The following is an 18579-nucleotide window of genomic DNA, read 5'->3' on the forward strand; positions in this document are numbered from 1 at the left end:
TCTATTGTAACTGCCAAGCTCCTCAAGGCTGCAGCTGTGCCAGTAATGCTCTGCCTAGTTGTTAGAAGGAAAACCTTCCAGCCCAGCACCAGCAGGGACAGAACCGGGTGGCTTTCTCTCTCTCTAATAAGCTCTTCATTATTTGGCCAAACTTGTCAATTCCCATATTATAAAATAAACCTATAGTTACATGCTACGTGGTAATAAAATAAAATCCCTCTCCTTTTATGTTGTTCAGTCGCCAAGTCATATCTGACTCTCTGCTACCCCATGAACTGTAGCACATCAGGCTTGCCTGTCCTTCACTCTCTCCCTGAGTTTGCTCAAACTCATGTCCTTTGAGTTGGTGATGCCATCTAACCGTCTCATCCTCTGTCGCCCGCTTCTCCTTTTGCCCTAATCTTTCCCAGTATGAAAAACAATCCACTGCTGATGCTGTGAAAATTAATTGTAGCAATTCTTTTCTAGTAGGCTTAGGTTTACTTAAGAATTCCCTATACACTAAATGTTTTCACCAGATATTTAAGTTAACTGTAACAGGGTGGCCTGTTCTTTGCTAAAGGACATATTATTAACTGGGCAGAGAAATAGAGATCAGATTTATGGTTACCAGAGGTGAAGGGTGGAGGAGAGAGAATTAGATGAAGGCAATCAAAAAGCACAAACTCTCAGTTATAAGATAAATAAGTACTAGGGATGTATGTGTAATATGATAAATATAATTAACACTGCTGTATATTGTATATGAAAGATATTGTGTAAATCCTAAGAGTTTTCATCACAAGGAAAATGGTTTTTTTCTATTTGTTTAATTTGTATCTGTCAGAGATGATTGATGTTCGCTAAACTTACTGTGATTACCATTTCATGATGTATGGAAGTCAAATCATTAGGCTGTATATACCTTAAACCTGATATAATGCTGTGTGTCAATTATGTTTCAAAACTGGAAGAAAAAAATGTAATTGGACCATGAAATAGTTCCTTTGTGGTCCTAAGTTATAGCTGAATAAAACATCCTGGGGCCTATTGTTGAAATATTGTGTTTGTTTTCAGGTTAAGTGGTATTTCTCTTTTGAGCTGTGAATAGAGGGAAAGATTTAAGGAGGAACCTAAGCGAAGAGAGAATGATTTATTTGGCACCCAGGATGGATAAACCAGTTTTCAGTGGATTCCTCTGCTGTTCTGAACACACAGTGAATCACAGTTGATTTTTACATGACAACTATAGGAGATAAAAGGTTTTAGAAATCAAAAGATAGTGAGAAAGGAATTAAGAGTGTAGATCACAGTAGTAGGATAGCAGATTCATAAACCCTGTAAGTATAAAGTATGATCACTATCAAATAATGTGTCACTTCTGTAGATACAGTAGCAAATAGGGGCTCTTTTGCAAATGAAAATGTAAGGAGGCACAGTAGGTCAGCCACAGCAGTTTAAAGGTCACTGGGGGCCATGGGGTGCATCTCATTAGACAGGCTCAGTGTCTTAGTCTTTGGTCCGACCAGTATTGCTAGTGAAGTAACCTGGGTCTGTTTCACTCAAATCGTGTTCCTGTGTTTGGCTTTATTTTAGCAGTCAATTTGAGAGTTCTGTTTTGTAGACTTAGGAAAATTATTTCACCCAAATATTTATCGAATTTCTGTTACTAGATGGCTTGAGTATAAATAATGGCTTAATAGTAGAAAAGTGGGCCCCACTACAAAATGTAATAAGCATTTTTCATTGGTATTTCTCCCCATTTTGAGAGGATACTATAAGATTATCTTCATTTTAAAAGCTGGTATTTGGACCTCTTAGGTGGACATCCCCACAATTGGACAGCTATTTCAAGAGAGTGTTTGAATCTTTTAAATGATATGACTCAGAAACTTGTGCTCTACCAAGAAGCTGCTGCTACCAATGGGAGAGTGATGTCTTCATCGTACCCAGTGGAAGCTAAGAAATTGAATTCTCCAGGTAAATCCTTATACTACTAAGAGAGGGGAAAGCACTTACATTCTATTTCCTAAGAAGGGTAACAGTAGTTAATCTAAGGATTAGATTGTATGTAAGTGTGAAGTATATATTTTTAGGCAGAATTGATCCAATATATGGGATATTGTACTGAACCAAAAAGGCTGCCTGAGTATCATTGTAGATGGTGGTAGTGTTAAAAGGTTAACGCATTTGATCTTTAAACAGCAGACTTCAGTTTAGCCTAAAACAGAGTCAAGTCAATCTTTACAAGCAGTAGTGGATGCTGTTCTGATTGCAGTATCCCAGAGGTAGCAAATTGCTGGAGTGCCAGAGAGAAGCAACTGAAGTGACTCAGTGATTTAGGGATAGGGGTGTCACATTCATTGTTTTAAGGTAGCTAAATGTTCGAAAGATGAAAGCTGAGAGGAAGAAGTAGAGGTGGAGGAACCTATGCTATTTCACAAAACAGCTTAAGTAGGTGATACTTAGGAATGTAAGACTGAGGAAAAGACTTAATGTTCTGATGCCTTGGGAGCCAGGCATTTAAAGAAAATGGGCAGAACTAGCTGGGTGAGGACCATGGTACACTTGGGGGCATAGGCTTCATCTGAAATGGAAAACTATGGGTTAGCTTTGATCCATGGTTCCCAGGTGAGAATTTGGGCCCAATATCTGAACTTCTGATACTGGAGGTTTGTAACATTGTACAGGAGGCAGTTACCAAAACCATCCCCAAGAAGAAGAAATGTAAAAATGCAAAATGATTGTCTGAGGAGGCCTTACAAATAACTGAGAAAAGAGAAGCAAAAGGCAAAGGAGAAAAGGAAAGAAATACCCTTCTGAATGCAGAGTTCCACAGAATAGCAAAGAGAGGTAAGAAAACTTTCCTAAGTCAACAGTGCAAAGAAATACAGGAAAACAGTAGAATGGGAAAGACTAGAGATCTCTTCAGGAAAATTGCAGATATCAAAGGAACATTTCATGCAAGGATGGGCATGATCAAAGACAGAAGTGGTATGGACCTAACAGAAGCAGAAGATACTAAGACAAGGTGGCAAGAATATACAGAAGAACTATAAAAAAAAAATCTTAACAGCCCAGATAACTGTGATGGTATAATTACTCATCTAGAGCCAAAGTCAAGTGGGCCATAGGAGGTGATGGGATTCCAGCTGAGCTATTTCAAATCATGAAAGATGATGCTGTGAAAGTGCTGCACTCAATATGCCCGCACATTTGGAAAACTCAGCAGTGGCCACAGGACTGGAAAAGGTCAGTTTTCATTCCAATCCCAAAGAAAGAATGCCAGAGAATGTTCAAACTATCGCACAATTGTACTCATTTCACATGCTAGCAAGGTAATACTCAAAATCCTTCAAGCTAGGCTTCAACAGTATGTGAATCAAGAACTTCCAGATACACAAGTTGGGTTTAGAAAAGGCAGAGGAACCAGAGATCAAATTGCCAAGATCTGCTGGATCACAGAAAAAGCATGAGAATTCCAGAAAAACATCTACTTCTGCTTCATTGACTATTCTAAAGCCTTTGACTGTGTGGATCACAACAAACTGTGGAAAATTCTTAAAGAGATGGGAATACCGGACCACCTTACCTGTCTCCTGAGAAATCTGGATGTGGGTCAAGAAGCAGCAGTTAGAACCAGGAACAACAGACTGGTTCCAAATTGGGAAAGGAGTACGTCAAGGCTGTATATTGTCACCCTGCTTATTTAACTTATATGCAGAGTACATAATGTGAAATGCCAGTCTGGATAAAGCATAAGCTGGAATCAGGATTGCCAGGAGAAATATCAATAACCTCAGATATGCTGATGACACCACCCTTATGGCAGAAAGTGAAGAGGAATTAAAGAGCCACTTGATGAAGGTGAAAGAGGAGAGTGAAAAAGCTGGCTTAAAACTCAGCATTCAAAAAACTAAGATCATGGCATCCGGTCCCATCACTTCATGGCAAATAGATGGGGAAACAATGGTAACAGTGACGGACTTTATTTTCTTGGGCTCCAGAATCACTGCAGATGGTGACTGCAGCCATGAAATTAAAAGACACTTGCTCCTTGGAAGAAAAGCTATGACAAACATAGCATATTAAAAGCAGAGACATTACTTTGCTGACAAAGGTCCTTATAGTCAAAGCTATTTTCCAGTAGTCATGTATAGATGTGAGAGTTGAACCATAAAGAAGGCTGAGCGCTGAAGAATTGATGCTTTCGAACTGTGGTGTTGGAGAAGAGTCTTGAGAGTCCTTTAGACAGCATGGAGATCAAACCAGTCAATCCTAAAGGAAATCAATCCTGAATATCCATTGGAAGGACTGATGCTGAAGCTCCAATACTTTGGCTAGCTGATTTGAAGAGCCGACTCATTGGAAAAGACGCTGATGCTGGGAAAAATTGAAGACAGGAGGAGAAGGGGACAACAGAGGATGAGATGGTTGGATGGCATCACCAACTCGATGGTCACATGTTTGAGCAAATTCCAGGAGATGGTGATGGACTGGTGTACTGCAGTCCATGGGGTCGCAAAGAGTTAGATAGGACTGAGTGACTGAACAACAACAACAGTCTGAACTTCTGGTCTTTTTCTTTTTTTCTTTTAAAGAGACAGCTGAAGAAGTTTTGGGGGAAATCTACCACTTTTTAAACATTGACAACTAATCTTGATATGTAAAAAAATCACAATATGGGCCAAAGGAAACATATCTCTGATTTTGATTTCATTATTCTGCTGGCTTCATAGACCACAAACAAAGAGATTGCAAAAGAAAAGTGATTTAGATAAGTTCATGAATGTCAGGTTTTAAAAGATTCTACTGTGTTTCAGATGTTGTCAACATTCAGATTAGCATTTATTTATTCAACAAGTATTTATTGAATGACTGCCACGTACCAAGCACTACCAGAGAATCAAAGATGCAGAAACATTCTTGGGCCTGACCTTTCAGTGGGAGGCACACAAACGATGACAAGACAGTGTAACTATTAAAAAGAAGTCTGAATGAGCAGGATGATGCTTGATAATGGAAGGAGGAGTTTAAAGTTGGTCCTGTAAAGATGTGGAGCCATTAGAGAATTTGAATAGTTATAGTTTTATTAAATTAGCATTTTAGAAAGATCATTGTAGTTCTGAGTTGGGGGGATCCTGGGTCTGAGCAAATATGGATTAGTCATTTCTTTACATTGTTGTCATATCCCATCAGTCAGAATTTGCCTTTAGTTTGAGGAATAATTACAAAACTTGAAAGCGTAATTACAAAACTTGAAAGCACTGATCCTGGGACTTCCTTGGTGGTCCAGCACTAGGACTGTGCTCCCAATTCAGGGGGCCCAGGTTCAGTCCCTGGTGGGGAAGTAGATCCCACATGCTGCAATGGAGGTCAAAGATCCTGAGTGTGGGAACTGAGACTTGGCGAAGTCAAATGAATAAATAGAATTAAAAATATTAAAAAACAAAAAACCCCACCAGTTTTAATTTTTAAATTGAATCTTTAGCTATTTCTTATTGTCGTTTACCCTTAAAAAGTCATGTAGTGAAAATTTGTTCTTATAAATGTTTAGTGTCTTATGCCAGTTTTATTAAAAAGATAGAATACTAGTATAATTTATTGTCTTTGTGCTTTGTGCTGGAGTGGCAGAAAGATATTATTTTTGTACAAGAGACTGTATAATTGGTAGAGTTATAAGATAATTTTTGAAGAAGCTGTTTACAGAACAGATGTGTAGAAATCCTAGACAAGTTAATCACTGGTGTGACTTTTGTTAACTTTAAAGAACTCTGGGGAAAATGGGATAAGGTTAGTGCTCTGTACATTTTCACACTATAGATTTGATTTAGCCAAGTAATGGTTACAGTCCAAGTAATGGTTACAGTAAGAATATACAGTAACCCAGGGCATATACTAATGCAATAAAGTTGTTGCCATTTAAAAATAAAATATAAAATATAAGTTCATTCAGTGCAGCTTAGAGTTGGAGAAATTGACCTGGAAGATGAAGATATCTGTTTAGGGTAAAAAACCAAGAGAGGCTGAACCAGTCTGACAGAAAAAGATGTATAAAGCTCCTTAAGTGGTCACCAAGTTGCAGTAGTAAAATCTAGGTGTTGAAATTGTAAACCTAGGTGGAAACAATCTATTGAGCCTTGGTTAAATGAGTTAAGCAAAGAATTGAGGTGTGTAGAATTTGAGAACCTCCACTCTGGCCTACTTCGATCAGATTGCCTCTTCTCAGCACTGGATCTGTTCTTTTACAGAAGAAACTGCGTTTCAGACCCCCAAATCTAGCCAGATGCCTCGGCCTTCAATGCCATCATTAATTAAGACATCACTGTTCTCCTCAAAATTATCTACTCCTGATGTTGCAAGTCCCCTGGGCACTCCATTTGGCTCTAGTGTAGTGAACCGGATGGCTGGAATTTTTGATGTAAACACAAGCTATGGGTCACCTCAGAGTCCTCAGCTCACAAGAAGAGGGCCAAGATTATGGACTTCAGCTTCTGGTGAGGACCGTTTATTTTCTAAAATTTGAAATGTCATAGTTGCAGAGAATCATATAGCCTAAGTTTTTGCCTTCTTGGTGTTTTGGTTTTTTTTTTGTAGATCAGCAAATGACTGAATTTTCTAATCCTTCTCCATCTACCTCTATTAGTGCTGAGGGTAAGACAGTGAGACAGCCCAACGTGATTTATTCATGGATTCAGAATAAACGTGAACAGGTAGGATAACACGGGTAGAGAGAGGGTTTGTATTTACATATAGCTGTGATTCATGGGGTCCCAAAGAGTCGGACACGACTGAGCGACTGATCTGATCTGATCTGATAGCATTGAGAACATCAAGGATCTCATATAAATAAGCCATCAGGAATAAATAAAACTTTGGGGATGCTTCATATATCAAATTGACCCATATGAAATTACTAGTATTTGGTTTTGAGTTATACAAATTACAAGTTCATACGGCTTAACCTAATGCAGTCAGTGCCTTTTATCTATGAATTCTTTCATTTAATAGATATTTATTGATTTCTTCATATATACTGGGTGTGTTTTTAGATACTGGGAAAACAGCAAACAAAAGTCCCTGACTGTATGTTTACGTTGCTGGGAGAAATATCAATAACCTCAGATATGCAGATGACACCACCCTTATGGCAGAAAGTGAAGAGGAACTAAAAAGCCTCTTGATGAAAGTGAAGGAGGAGAGTGAAAAAGTTGGCTTAAAGCTCAGCATTCAGAAAACTAAGATCATGACATCTGGTCCCATCACTTCATGGGAAATAGATGGGGAAACAGTGGAAACAGTGTCAGACTTTAATTTTTGGGCTCCAGAATCACTGCAGATGGTGATTGCAGCCATGAAATTAAAAGATGCTTACTCCTTGGAAGGAAAGTTATGACCAACCTAGATAGCATATTGAAAAGCAGAGATATTACTTTGCCAACAAAGGTCCGCCTAGTCAAGGCTATGGTTTTTCCAGTAGTCATGTATGGATGTGAGAGTTGGACTGTGAAGAAAGCTGAGCGCCGAAGAATTGATGCTTTTGAACTGTGGTGTTGGAGAAGACTCTTGAGAGTCCCTTGGACTGCAAGCAGATCCAACCAGTCTATCCTAAAGGAGATCAGTCCTGGGTGTTCATTGGAAGGACTGATGCTGAAGCTGAAACTCCAATACTTTGGCCACCTCATGCAAAGAGTTGACTCATTGGAAAAGACTCTGATGCTGGGAGGGATTGGGGGCAGGAGGAGAAGGGGACGACAGAGGATGAGATGGCCGGATGGCATCACCAACTCAATGGACATGGGTTTGGGTAGACTCCGGGAGTTGGTGATGGACAGGGAGGCCTGGCATGCTGCGATTCATGGGGTCGCAAAGAGTCAGACACGACTGAGTGACTGAATGAACTGAACTGAGGGCAGATAGCTGAGCGAGCACGTGTATTATAGTTCTGGGTGGTGAGATGAGGTAGCAGGCACCTGGAACAGCTTGTCAGGCTCATTAGCTGTTGTAAAGACTGAAATTTTCTTTGAATGAGATGGATGACTACTGCCTGGTTTTACCCGCAAGAATGACATGATGTAACCTTACATTTTGAAAGTACTGCTGTGTTGAGACTAGATCCTCAGGGGGCAGGAGTGGAAGCAGAGAGACAGTAGTAAAGCTGTTAAAGTAATCTGGTGACTTGATGACGGTATCTGGATAATGATATCTGTGACCTGAGTGATGGTGGTGGAGACTGTAAAATGTGATCAAAGTCGGGGTGTATTTTGAAGATAGGTATGATAGGATTTGCTTATGGTTTAGTTGTGGTGTGAAAGAATCAGTGTTGATTGTGAAGCTTTTGGCCCAAGGATCTGAAACAATGTAGTTGCAGTTTATTGAGTTGCAACTTTCTGATGATTCTGGAAAAGAGATTTGATAGAGACGAGGTAGGGAAATCATGAGTCTGATTTTAGACATAGCAATTTTGAGATACTAGACAATCCAGTGATATAAGATATTAGACATGTATCTGAAATCTAGGGGAAAGTCCAGGTTAGGATTGAAATTTTGGAAGTCATCAGAGCATGAAAGCCATGAGACTCCATGAAAATTATTGGAGAGTGTAGATATAGAAGAAAAGAGATGCAAGAACTGGAACCGTTTGATGACAATGTCTGGGAGATGAGGAATAGCAAAGGAGACCGAGCATCATTAAGGTGAGAAAGAACCAAGAAAAGGGTGTTTCAGACAGAAGTGTCAGATGCTGCTGAAAAGAAAACATGCTGCTATGTCTGAAAAGAAGCATGAGGTTCAAACTAAAAATGAACTGGTGTGCTAGGAATATAGAGGTCATTGAGTCCTTGACGAGAGCTATTGGGTGGAGTAGTGGCAACAAATACCTGACTGGCATGGGTCCCAGAGAGGCTGGGAGAGGAATTGGAAGACACAGAGAAGCTACATCTTTCAAGGAGATTGACTGTAAGGGGACCAGAGAAATGGGCTAATAGCTGGGGGAAGTTGAGAGGTCAGGGAAGGGTTTTATTTCTTCAGATGGGAGAAGTAAGAACATGTTTGTTGATAGAATGCTCAGTTAATAGAGAGGGCAGATCTGAAAGCATTTTACAAAACGTCAGCATCACCTGTGGCTCCCTGTGTGTAAGTACTGCTGTGTCATGAATTCACTTTCAGCTCAGTTGGGTTATGTAGCTTTTAACTTAATACTAAGAAAATTATTTTCCTTGTAAGTATCAACTAGTAGAAAACTACTTCTGTCTTAAGATCTATTTCTTTTTTTTTTTTTTTGGTAGATGAAACATGCTCTTTTTTTGGCATTAATATTAAGAGATTAAAGGGTAGGACAGTTGTAGAGAATTGAGAAAGAATATGGTTTTAGGAAATGTCACCAGAACTACTTTTTGATTATGACAGGGCTCTCATTTGAAGGCTAGACCTGTGTACATGGGAGTGCAGTTTAGATTAGATGGCCTGTCTTGGTTATCCAATTTATAGTACAAAGGTATTTACTTACGTGGTTTACTTTACCTTTCTTTGTAAAGTGTGATGTGTTTCATTTAAGTTAGTGTCCGGAAGAACCTGGAAATGTGTAATATTATATTTGAGTAGCATTGAACTGTTCATGTGATAATTCTTCCCTTTTTTTCCATCTCAGGTTAAGAATTTCTTATCAAAACGAGTGCTGATAATGTATTTTTTCAGTAAGGTAAGAATATGTAGTTATAACATTGGGAGTGGGGGGAGGGAAAACAAAATAAGAAATGAAGTAGCAAATAGGATTAGACTTTTCAATATTTAGTTTGATCCTAGCAAGCCAAACAGCTTGGCATCATGCTTCACTAAACCTCCCTTTAAACAGTACCTGACCTAGACAGGCATCTCCATCAGTGACTTCCCGAGGCTGGGCTCTAGTGGCCTTCTGGGTCTCTTGGCTGCAGGCAGCTTTGTGCCAAGATGTGGCCCCTTCCTGCAAAGTGAGCAAATCCGTGGCTATCCTTCATGGCTCATTGTCCTGCTGACATCATTGTGGCCAGTTTGGTGTTCAGAAGAGAGATAACTGGGTTAGACTGCAGGTGTTAAACTGGTGTTGGATTGAAGTTGTAATTTAGGCCACAAACTAAATGACTTTCCAGCTTGTCTGTCAGCTGCCCCAGCTGCTGTAGGAGAGTAAATCTCAGAGGTAAAAGCTAAAGGTTCATTCCTGTTTTCACTGCTACAGCTGTTGTGTGTCAGTTAATCCTTTGATGAGGAAAACCTTTGCCCATGTGTAGGGGAAAGAATTTTTGTTTTAATTATTTTAATCTAGCTTCTCTGTTTTTGCAGATACTGCATTATTAATTAATAGTGCACTCGTATTAATGCCTTGAAGTGAAAGTCTGTATTGGCAAACATTCCTCGTTTTGTTCTTTGAGGATCCTACTCTGGTGGGGAGAGAGATCTGAGTAACTCTGGTAGAATATAGATACATACACAAAGAATCCTTTCAAGTTCTTGAAAGTTTTTTCACTGTGATGGCAGGGAATATCCATGCAACTAGCAAGAATGTTTGCCAGAAATAATCTGTAGGCTCTCCATTAGAGCCCTGGGAAAACCATCAGACCCCTGAGAAAGGTGTCTCATCTTCTGCCAAGAGAAAGAGGAGTTGTCTGAAGTTTTAATTCAGAGCGTTGTTTCAGAAGGATGGGAAGAAAACTTAGCTTTTGTCTTTTGTGTGCCATGCTCCTTTCACTTGCTAAGTTGTGTCCGACTCTTTGCTACCCTCATGGATTGCAGCATGCCAGGCTTCCGTATCCTTCACTTTCTTCCGGAGTTTGCTCAAATTCATCCATTGAGTTGGTGATGCCATCCAACCATCTCATCCTCTGTCACACACTTCTCCTCCTGCCCTCAATCTTTCCCAGCATCAGGGTCTTTACCAGTGAGTTGACTCTTCGCATCAGGTGGCCAAAGTATTGGAGCTTCAACATCAGTCCTTCCAGTGAATATTCAGGGTTGATTTCCTTTAGGACTGACTGGTTTGATCTCCTTGCTATCTAAGGGACTCTCAAGAGTCTTCTCTAGTACCACAATTTCAAAAGCATCAATTCTTTGATGCTCAGCCTTCTTCATGGTCTAGCTCTGACATCTGTACATGACTACTGGGAAAACTGTCCCCTCATTTAATTCTGACAGCATTCCTGTGAGGTGTCTTTTTGGCCTCATTTTACAGAGAAGGAAGCTTGAGGCTTAGAGGGGTCAGGTAGCTAGCCTGAGGGCACATAGCAAGTAAGTGGCAGAGCAGAAGCTGAATGAGATCTCCTTTTTCCTTGGAAGTGAATGCTACCTTAGATTCTGATTTTGCAGGTGGATCTGTGTGATAAGGAGTTGTAGATACCGCTGCTTAACTTTGGGAAATCTAACTTGCTATTGTTGTGAATGGGCTTCATTGGCTGTATTACGATAGCCACTTACACAGGCCAATTGTTCCACATCACAATACCTTGCTGTATTAAAGACTGTTGGGTGGTTTTTCTTTGTAGTGGCGTTGAAGGTAGACGCTTTAGGAGAGGTAGTATGTACTTACTTAGGCAGTACTTTTTTTTTTTTTTTTTAAAGCATTCGTAACCATTCTCTTTGGGCTTCCTTGGGGGCTCAGTGGTACAGAATCTGCCTGCAATGCAGAAGAGGTGGGTTCAATCTGTTGGAGAAGGAAATGGCAACCCACTCCAGTATTCTTGCCTAGAAAATCCCATGGACAGAGGAGCCTGGTGGGCTACACTCCCTGGAGTCGCAAAGAGTTGGACGTGACTGAATAACTAAGCATGCGTGCAACCATTCTCTTGAATGATCTCTATGTTAATCCTCTGAGGTGGGTTGAGGGAACATAACTTATTTTAAATGAGAAACTGAGGTACATAGAGATTTAGATACTTGGCCGGGGTCACACAGTAAGTTGTAGCAGAGTGCTTTATTGCAGTTAAATCAAAATGTGTAAGAATTTCAGGCCTTAGCTCTTAAGAGGCAGCTGTGAATTTTTTATTATTTTAGTCTACATGGTTGATTAGATGAAATGATAATTTCTGGGCAACTGACTTAAATGTTTTTGTCGTCTTTCAGCACCCAGAGGCCTCCATTCAGGCTGTGTTTTCAGATGCCCAAATGCATATTTGGGCATTAGAAGGTAAGTAGTCTCAGTGAGCTGCAACAATGATTTATTTATTCATTAAATATTGAGGTATTTAATGAAAGATCAGTTCTGGACTTTGATCTCAATCTTTGAATTTTCAGATACATTTTATGTGTTTGTTTTATATAGATAAAATTTTCTTATTTAGGTTTATTTCAATTTAGAGCGTTTCCTTGTATATAAGTGGAGAAACTGAGCCTGGGGTTCTTGCGTCTCTCTCTACTTCAAAAAAATTGCAATTAATAGATTGTTTTTTAACCATCGCCTTATGTTGGTGTAACTTGCTTAATATATTTAAACATATTTAGCTTAGGTTTAGTTGTTAAAAAACTATTTCTTTTCATCTTACAGATACTACCTTCTCAATGTTTAGATGATACTTCCTCAGAGGGGCCTTTCCTGACCACCCTATGAAAAGTATCCTTACTTTGTCCCCTTATCAGGCTTTGTTTTCTTAGCCTTTATCACTGCCAAACACAGTATTATTTAAAAGAACTTTTTTCTATTAGAACATAAGTCAGATTCATCTTATTTAAGACTATTGCAGTTGAGTACCTTTTCCATCCCTTTTGCCTCTTTTTCTATTCTATTATTCCCTTTTTTATTTAGACTTCTGTACATTCAGAATATTAATTCATCCTCAAATAGATGTATTGCAAGTGGATTTGCCTAATTTTGATTCACTTTTAACTTGTTTCTTCTTTTCCCCTCGAGGTTTGTCTCACTTAGTAGCAGCATCGTTTACAGAAGATAGATTTGGCGTAGTCCAGACCACACTACCAGCTATTCTTAATACTTTGTTGACGCTGCAAGAGGTAGGCAATATATGGGTTGGGCGGAAGTAGAGGTCCTGTCTTCTCCCCCGCCTAGCCTTTTCTGTTTGTTTCTTACATTTCACATTGAGTAACGAAAAACATGTTGAAAGTCAAAACAATGGTACTGTTCTCACCGTCAGGTACTTACAGTCTAAGACAGACTAGGAAGACAGACTTTTAATTCATTTGTAAGTGTTAATTTTATTGTAACAGAGAAGGTATATTAAACCTGTAGGACATACCTCTGGTATTAATCAGATTATTTAGGATATTGGAATTCTGTTCATTACTATAGGTTTGCATCCTTACATAATTTGTAGCTCCTGAAAGTGACCTGTAGTTAAGTTACTTGTGTAAATAAGAAGTTACTTATCGACTAGAGGCTTAAGAAGATAGAGCTGGGACCAGTGGATTCCTGCTACGAGGCTGGGTGCATCGTTTTAAACTAACAGGTCTGTTTAGTCCTAGGCTTAAAGGAAGAAAAATAAAACATATGCTTCTTGTTTTTCATTAGGCTGCCTTTCCTGACTTCCTGTTGGGTGATATGTTTTCACTGCCTTGTATTATTAGTTCTGTGTTAGATGAGGTGTATAAACACTAAGGGCCGGGGGCATTTAAAGGTAGGGGCTTGGGTGTACAGGTTTTCTGGAGGAAGTATTTCTGAACTGGGTTTGAGGGATAACAACTGGTGCATCTTTGGGTCTTGGGAAGCAATTTAAGATATGAGAGAAAACAAGCTTCGCTCTTCCTTTCTTCAAATCTCAATTCATTTTACCTCTTAGAATGTCTTACCCTTTAGAACCAGTGATTTTTTTCCTTCACTTTGTCCTCTTTGTGCCTACTTTCTCATGTATGTTATTTGAGACATGTATATACCCGTGGATAGCTTTATTATTTGGGTTCACTTCCCAACTACCTTACTGTAAAGAAAGAATTTTCTACTATTTCCACAACTTCTACTGTTTGGCTTATCTAACCACACATTAGGGTAACCATGATTATGGGTGTATCTTTGGTATTCATAGCATAGCTTTTTTTTTTTTAATCACTCTGGTTGTATAGTTTAAAATAAAACAACAGTACAATGTTCCCTAGTCTACAGAGTGATTTCATATCATCATTTTTTTGAACTTCAAGTCTACCTTGTGAAGTAAAGTGGAGATGTTTCGGCCCTGTCTTACACATGAAAGGGGCTTGGTAGTGCAGTGGCTTACCTCAGATCTCACACACATCTTAGTGGCAGAGCTGGGACGTGATGTGATCTCACTGCAGGCATTAGCAGTGGAGTAGACCTCAGGGAAAGCTGCAGATCCAGTCTCCGAACTTGTCTACTGTCTTCTGCTGGACTTTTATTTTTACATAGGGTTCTCTTCAGAGAGAATGGCTCTACTTTTAGAACTGTAACTTTCAAACTTTTTAGACTATGATATGTAGTACATTAGACTCAGAATATAGAGGTGGGATGTGTGTGTGTGTAACAAATAAAAGATGCTTCCAACAGTGCTTACCTTTTATTTTGTGCTTCATTCTAATGTTTTCCATTCTATTTCATTTTTTAAAAAATGCTGGTTGAAACAGTTGATTTCACAAAGATCACAGTGCCCTAGAGGTATTCTGCACCAAAATTACTTTCTTCTCATCTCTTCACTATCAAAACTCGTAATTCTTCATAGTTGATTATGGCTAGGCATGATAAGGAAAGCAAATTTGTTTATTTGGTTGTAGTCATTCTTACTTTTGATTAGGAAGGTATGGAGCTGAACGGAAAGTACTTTTGAGGGGCAGAGGAGAAAGAGGCAAAGGTATATTTTTGAGAGTTTGGGAAGCGGTAAATGGAACAAAACCCCCTCTTTGTGCGAGGCTTGTGGCATCTCTTCTCCCCAAGACAACATCACAGTCACCCTTTCGGTCATGCTCTACAGTCATCAGATTTTGCAAACCACCTTGCAGTCTTTCTACCCCATATCCCAAGATGGAGCGTCGTGAGGGAGTCAGTGTCCACATGGATATTTATCCCACACTTTGACTTTCTCACTTTATTTACTTTTTTAGAACTTTTTACTTTGGGGAATAGCTGATTAACAATGCTGTGCTAGTTTCAGGTGAACAGCACAGGGACTCGGCCAGACGTGCATGTATCCATTCTCCCCGACTCCCCTCCCATCCAGGCTGCCACACAACACTGAGCAGAGTTCCATGTGCTATACAGTAGGTCCTTGTTGGTTATCCATTTTAACTATAGCAGTGTGTACATGTCCACCCCAAACTCCCTAATTCTCCCTTCCCCTTCCCCTTCTCTTTGGGCAACCATAAGCTCATTTTCAAAGTCTCCTGAGTCTCTTTTGTAAGTAAGTTCATTTGTATCATTTCATTTTAGATTCCACATATAAGGGATGTCATATGGTATTTCTTCTCTTTCTGACTTATTTCACTCAATAAGTAAGTCTCTAGGTCCATCCATATTGCCACAAATGGCATTATTTCATTCTTTTTAATGGCTCAGTGATGTGTACATCATCTTTATCCATTCCTCTTGTCAGTGAACATTTAGGTTGCTTCCATGTCTTGACTGTTGTAAAGAGTGCTGCAATGAACACTGGGGTGCATGTGTCTTTTCGGATCGTGTTATTCTCCGGATATGTGTCCAGGAGTGGGATTGCAGGGTCATATGGTAGTTCTAGTTTTAGTTTTTTAAGGAATCTCCATACGGTTCTCCAGAGTGCCTATACCAATTTATGTTCTCACCTACAGTTAGGAGGGTTCCCGTTTTTCCACACCCTTTCCAGCATTTAATGTTTGTGGATTTTTGATGATAGCCACTGTGACTGGTGTGAGGTGGTATCTCACTGTAGTTTTGATTTGCGTTTCTCTAATAATTAGCCGGATTGAACATCTTTTCATGTACCTCTTGCCCATCTGTATGTCTTCTTTGAAGAAATGTCTATTTAGGTCTTCTGCCCATTTTTTGAGTGGGTTGTTTGTTTTGATGCTGTTAAGCATCATGAGCTGTTTGTAAATTTTGGAGACTAATCCCTTATTGGTCTCATCATTTGGAAATGTTTTCTCCCAATCTGTGGATTGTCTTTCATTTTGTTTATTGTTTCTTTTGCTGTGCAAAAGCTTTTTAGTTTAAGTACGTCCCATTTATTTATTTTTGTTTATATTTCCATTATTCTGGGAGACAGACTGAAAAAATATTGCTGCGATTTATGTCAGAGTGTTCTGTCGCCATTCTTTCACACACTCATCAGTCTCAGCCTTTGACTGTCAGCCAGGCTTCATCGGCCTGTGTATTCTCCACTTGCAAAGCTTAAAAGTCCAGGATTCTAGCCTCTAAGCCGGAGTCCTTGAATGTTTTTGTGCCAGAGATCCCTTTAGCAGTCTGATGAGGCCCATGGACTTTTTCCCAGAATAATGGGAAAAATAAATACATAAAATATAAAGCCTTTCAGATTAGAAAGGAAATCAGTTATATTAGAAGATAATTTTGAAAGTATTAAGTTTGTGATACATTAATACATTAAACAACAAGGTCTATCAGTGGGTCTAATAGAGAAGGAAATGGCAACCCACTCCAGTATTCTTGCCTGGAGAATTCTGTGGACAGAGGAGCCTGTCAGGCTATAGTCCATGGGGTCACAAAGGGTCAGACACGACTGAGTGAGCGAGCATCAGTGGGTCTAACTCATCATTTTGAAGTAATGATAAGATGAATGGTGTTTAAAGATAATTACACTAGTGTGATGAAAATATTGATGATTTCTGTTGGTGGCAAACTTAGAGGAACTACTAATGCTATTGTGATTTACTGTTTCATAATTGAAAGAATTGCTAAATTTTAATTAGAGCTTAGTAAAGATAAACATGTCATTTTTAGCCCAAAATTCATGGCCCCTGGATTCTATCCATAGATCTGTGGGCTATATAAGAGCCCCTGTCTCCCCCATGCACAGCCTTTTATGCCTTTGCTTCTTCTGTACACTCTCTTTGTCTTTGCTGATATTTTCACTTCGTTTTTCAGCTCCCCCCTAGCTACACATACGTTGTTCCTTATCCAGGTTACACCTTATAATCTTTCACTTCAGCCGTTTTGTTACCAGTTCCCTCACCTCCTAGTTGCCAGGTCCTTCAGTTGCACCCACGTGGCAAAACTCTAAGGGATCAATCCCATGTTCACCGCCTACCCTTTCTCTTGCCCATCCCTCCTACTTCAGCCTCACTTCAGGCTCTCGGCATTCTTGACCTGAATTGTCACTATGGCCTTTTGCTCCCGGGACTTAACAGGGACCCTGCATTCTGACTTCGGCCACTGTCCGGTTGTCCCCATAAGCTCTCTAGACTCATAACCACCACGGACTATTCTGTTTCCTTCACCCCTGCCCCAAGTATATTTTATTTTCTTAACCTAACTAACTCTGTACGTGATGCCTCTTCTCTCTTTCTTTGCATAGAACACATTGTTCTCGTTTTCTCTGGCTCTGCCTGTAACCCCCATTTCATCATTTTATTACACTGCATTTCCATTGTCTGTTTACTTTTATCGTCTCTAGTCAGAGTAGGGGGCTTCCCCGGTGGCTCAACTGGTAAAGAATCTGCCTGCAATGCAGGAGACCGGGTTTGATTCCTGGGTCAGGACGATTCCCCTGGAGAAGGAAATGGCAACCCACTCCAGTATTTTTGCCTGGAGAATTCCATGGATAGAGGAGGCTGATGTATATATAGTCCATGGGGTTGCAACGAGTCAGACACGAGTAGAGTCACAGACCTTGTCTTATTTCTGTATTCCTAGCATCTGACGTGGTACCTGGCAAATAATAGGTACTTATTTATTAAATGCTTGTTGGATGACTGCTGGATAGCTTCATGGTAGGTTTGATGGGTGAAGGCTTCTGTTCTGGGGCCTGAATTAAATGACAGTTCTGATGTGAGTTAATTATAATAGTCACAAACCCCTTCATTTTGTAAGACAGGGATGTCATGTGACTCATATGAGTCCTGTTGTATGTTTTTGGCTTTATATTCTTTGATGTAGAGGGGATTCTTGTTCTTAATAACAAAAATAAGTTCTAAATATCTCTGTAATTTAAGGCAAGTTATAAAATACAGGCTTCTGGATCTACTGAGGAACAGTTGTGTGTGGGGCTTCCCAGTTGACTCAGTGATAAAATATCTGCCTGCAATGCAGGAGACTCAGGTTTGATCCCTGGGTTGGGAAGATCCCCTGGAGTAGCAGATAGAAACCCACTCCAATATTCTTGCCTGGAAGATTCCCTGGACAGAGGAGCTGGGTGGGCTACAGTCCATAGGGTTGGAAAGAGTTGGACACAGCTGAGCACACACACAAACACAAGGAACAGTTATATGGAACTGTTTTGTTCTTTTGCTTTACTTTTCACTGTCAATCACTTCAGCCATTTTACTGAATCATTAAAGACAAAATATGAAAGAAAAGGGGAAGCCTTTCATTCTTCAAACCATTCAGAGGGCAAGGAGTGGAGGGATGGGTATCCTAGGACAGTTGTTCCTAATAATAGTGAGCCAAGCCATCCTGGGAGATCCAAATATTACATTGGGTTCATGAATCCATACATGCATTGCTGTCATCTGAATAATTAATGTTTGTCT

General features: G+C 39.8%; 1 protein-coding gene across 2 annotated transcripts in view; it reads left to right on the forward strand.

Annotated features, from left to right (window-relative positions):
• The window catches only part of NDC1 (NDC1 transmembrane nucleoporin), a 59998-nt gene that overhangs the window by 26595 nt on the left and 14824 nt on the right, over positions 1-18579 (forward strand). For both annotated transcript variants that reach the window (XM_061411877.1, XM_061411875.1), the window contains exons 11-16: positions 1801-1959; positions 6231-6476; positions 6577-6692; positions 9629-9679; positions 12070-12133; positions 12854-12954. In XM_061411877.1, the coding sequence (XP_061267861.1) occupies positions 1801-1959; positions 6231-6476; positions 6577-6692; positions 9629-9679; positions 12070-12133; positions 12854-12954 (737 nt within the window). The remainder of the gene's footprint in view (positions 1-1800; positions 1960-6230; positions 6477-6576; positions 6693-9628; positions 9680-12069; positions 12134-12853; positions 12955-18579) is intronic.

This window comes from Bos javanicus, chromosome 3 (assembly GCF_032452875.1).
Source record: "Bos javanicus breed banteng chromosome 3, ARS-OSU_banteng_1.0, whole genome shotgun sequence".
Classification (NCBI taxonomy): Eukaryota; Metazoa; Chordata; class Mammalia; order Artiodactyla; family Bovidae; genus Bos; species Bos javanicus.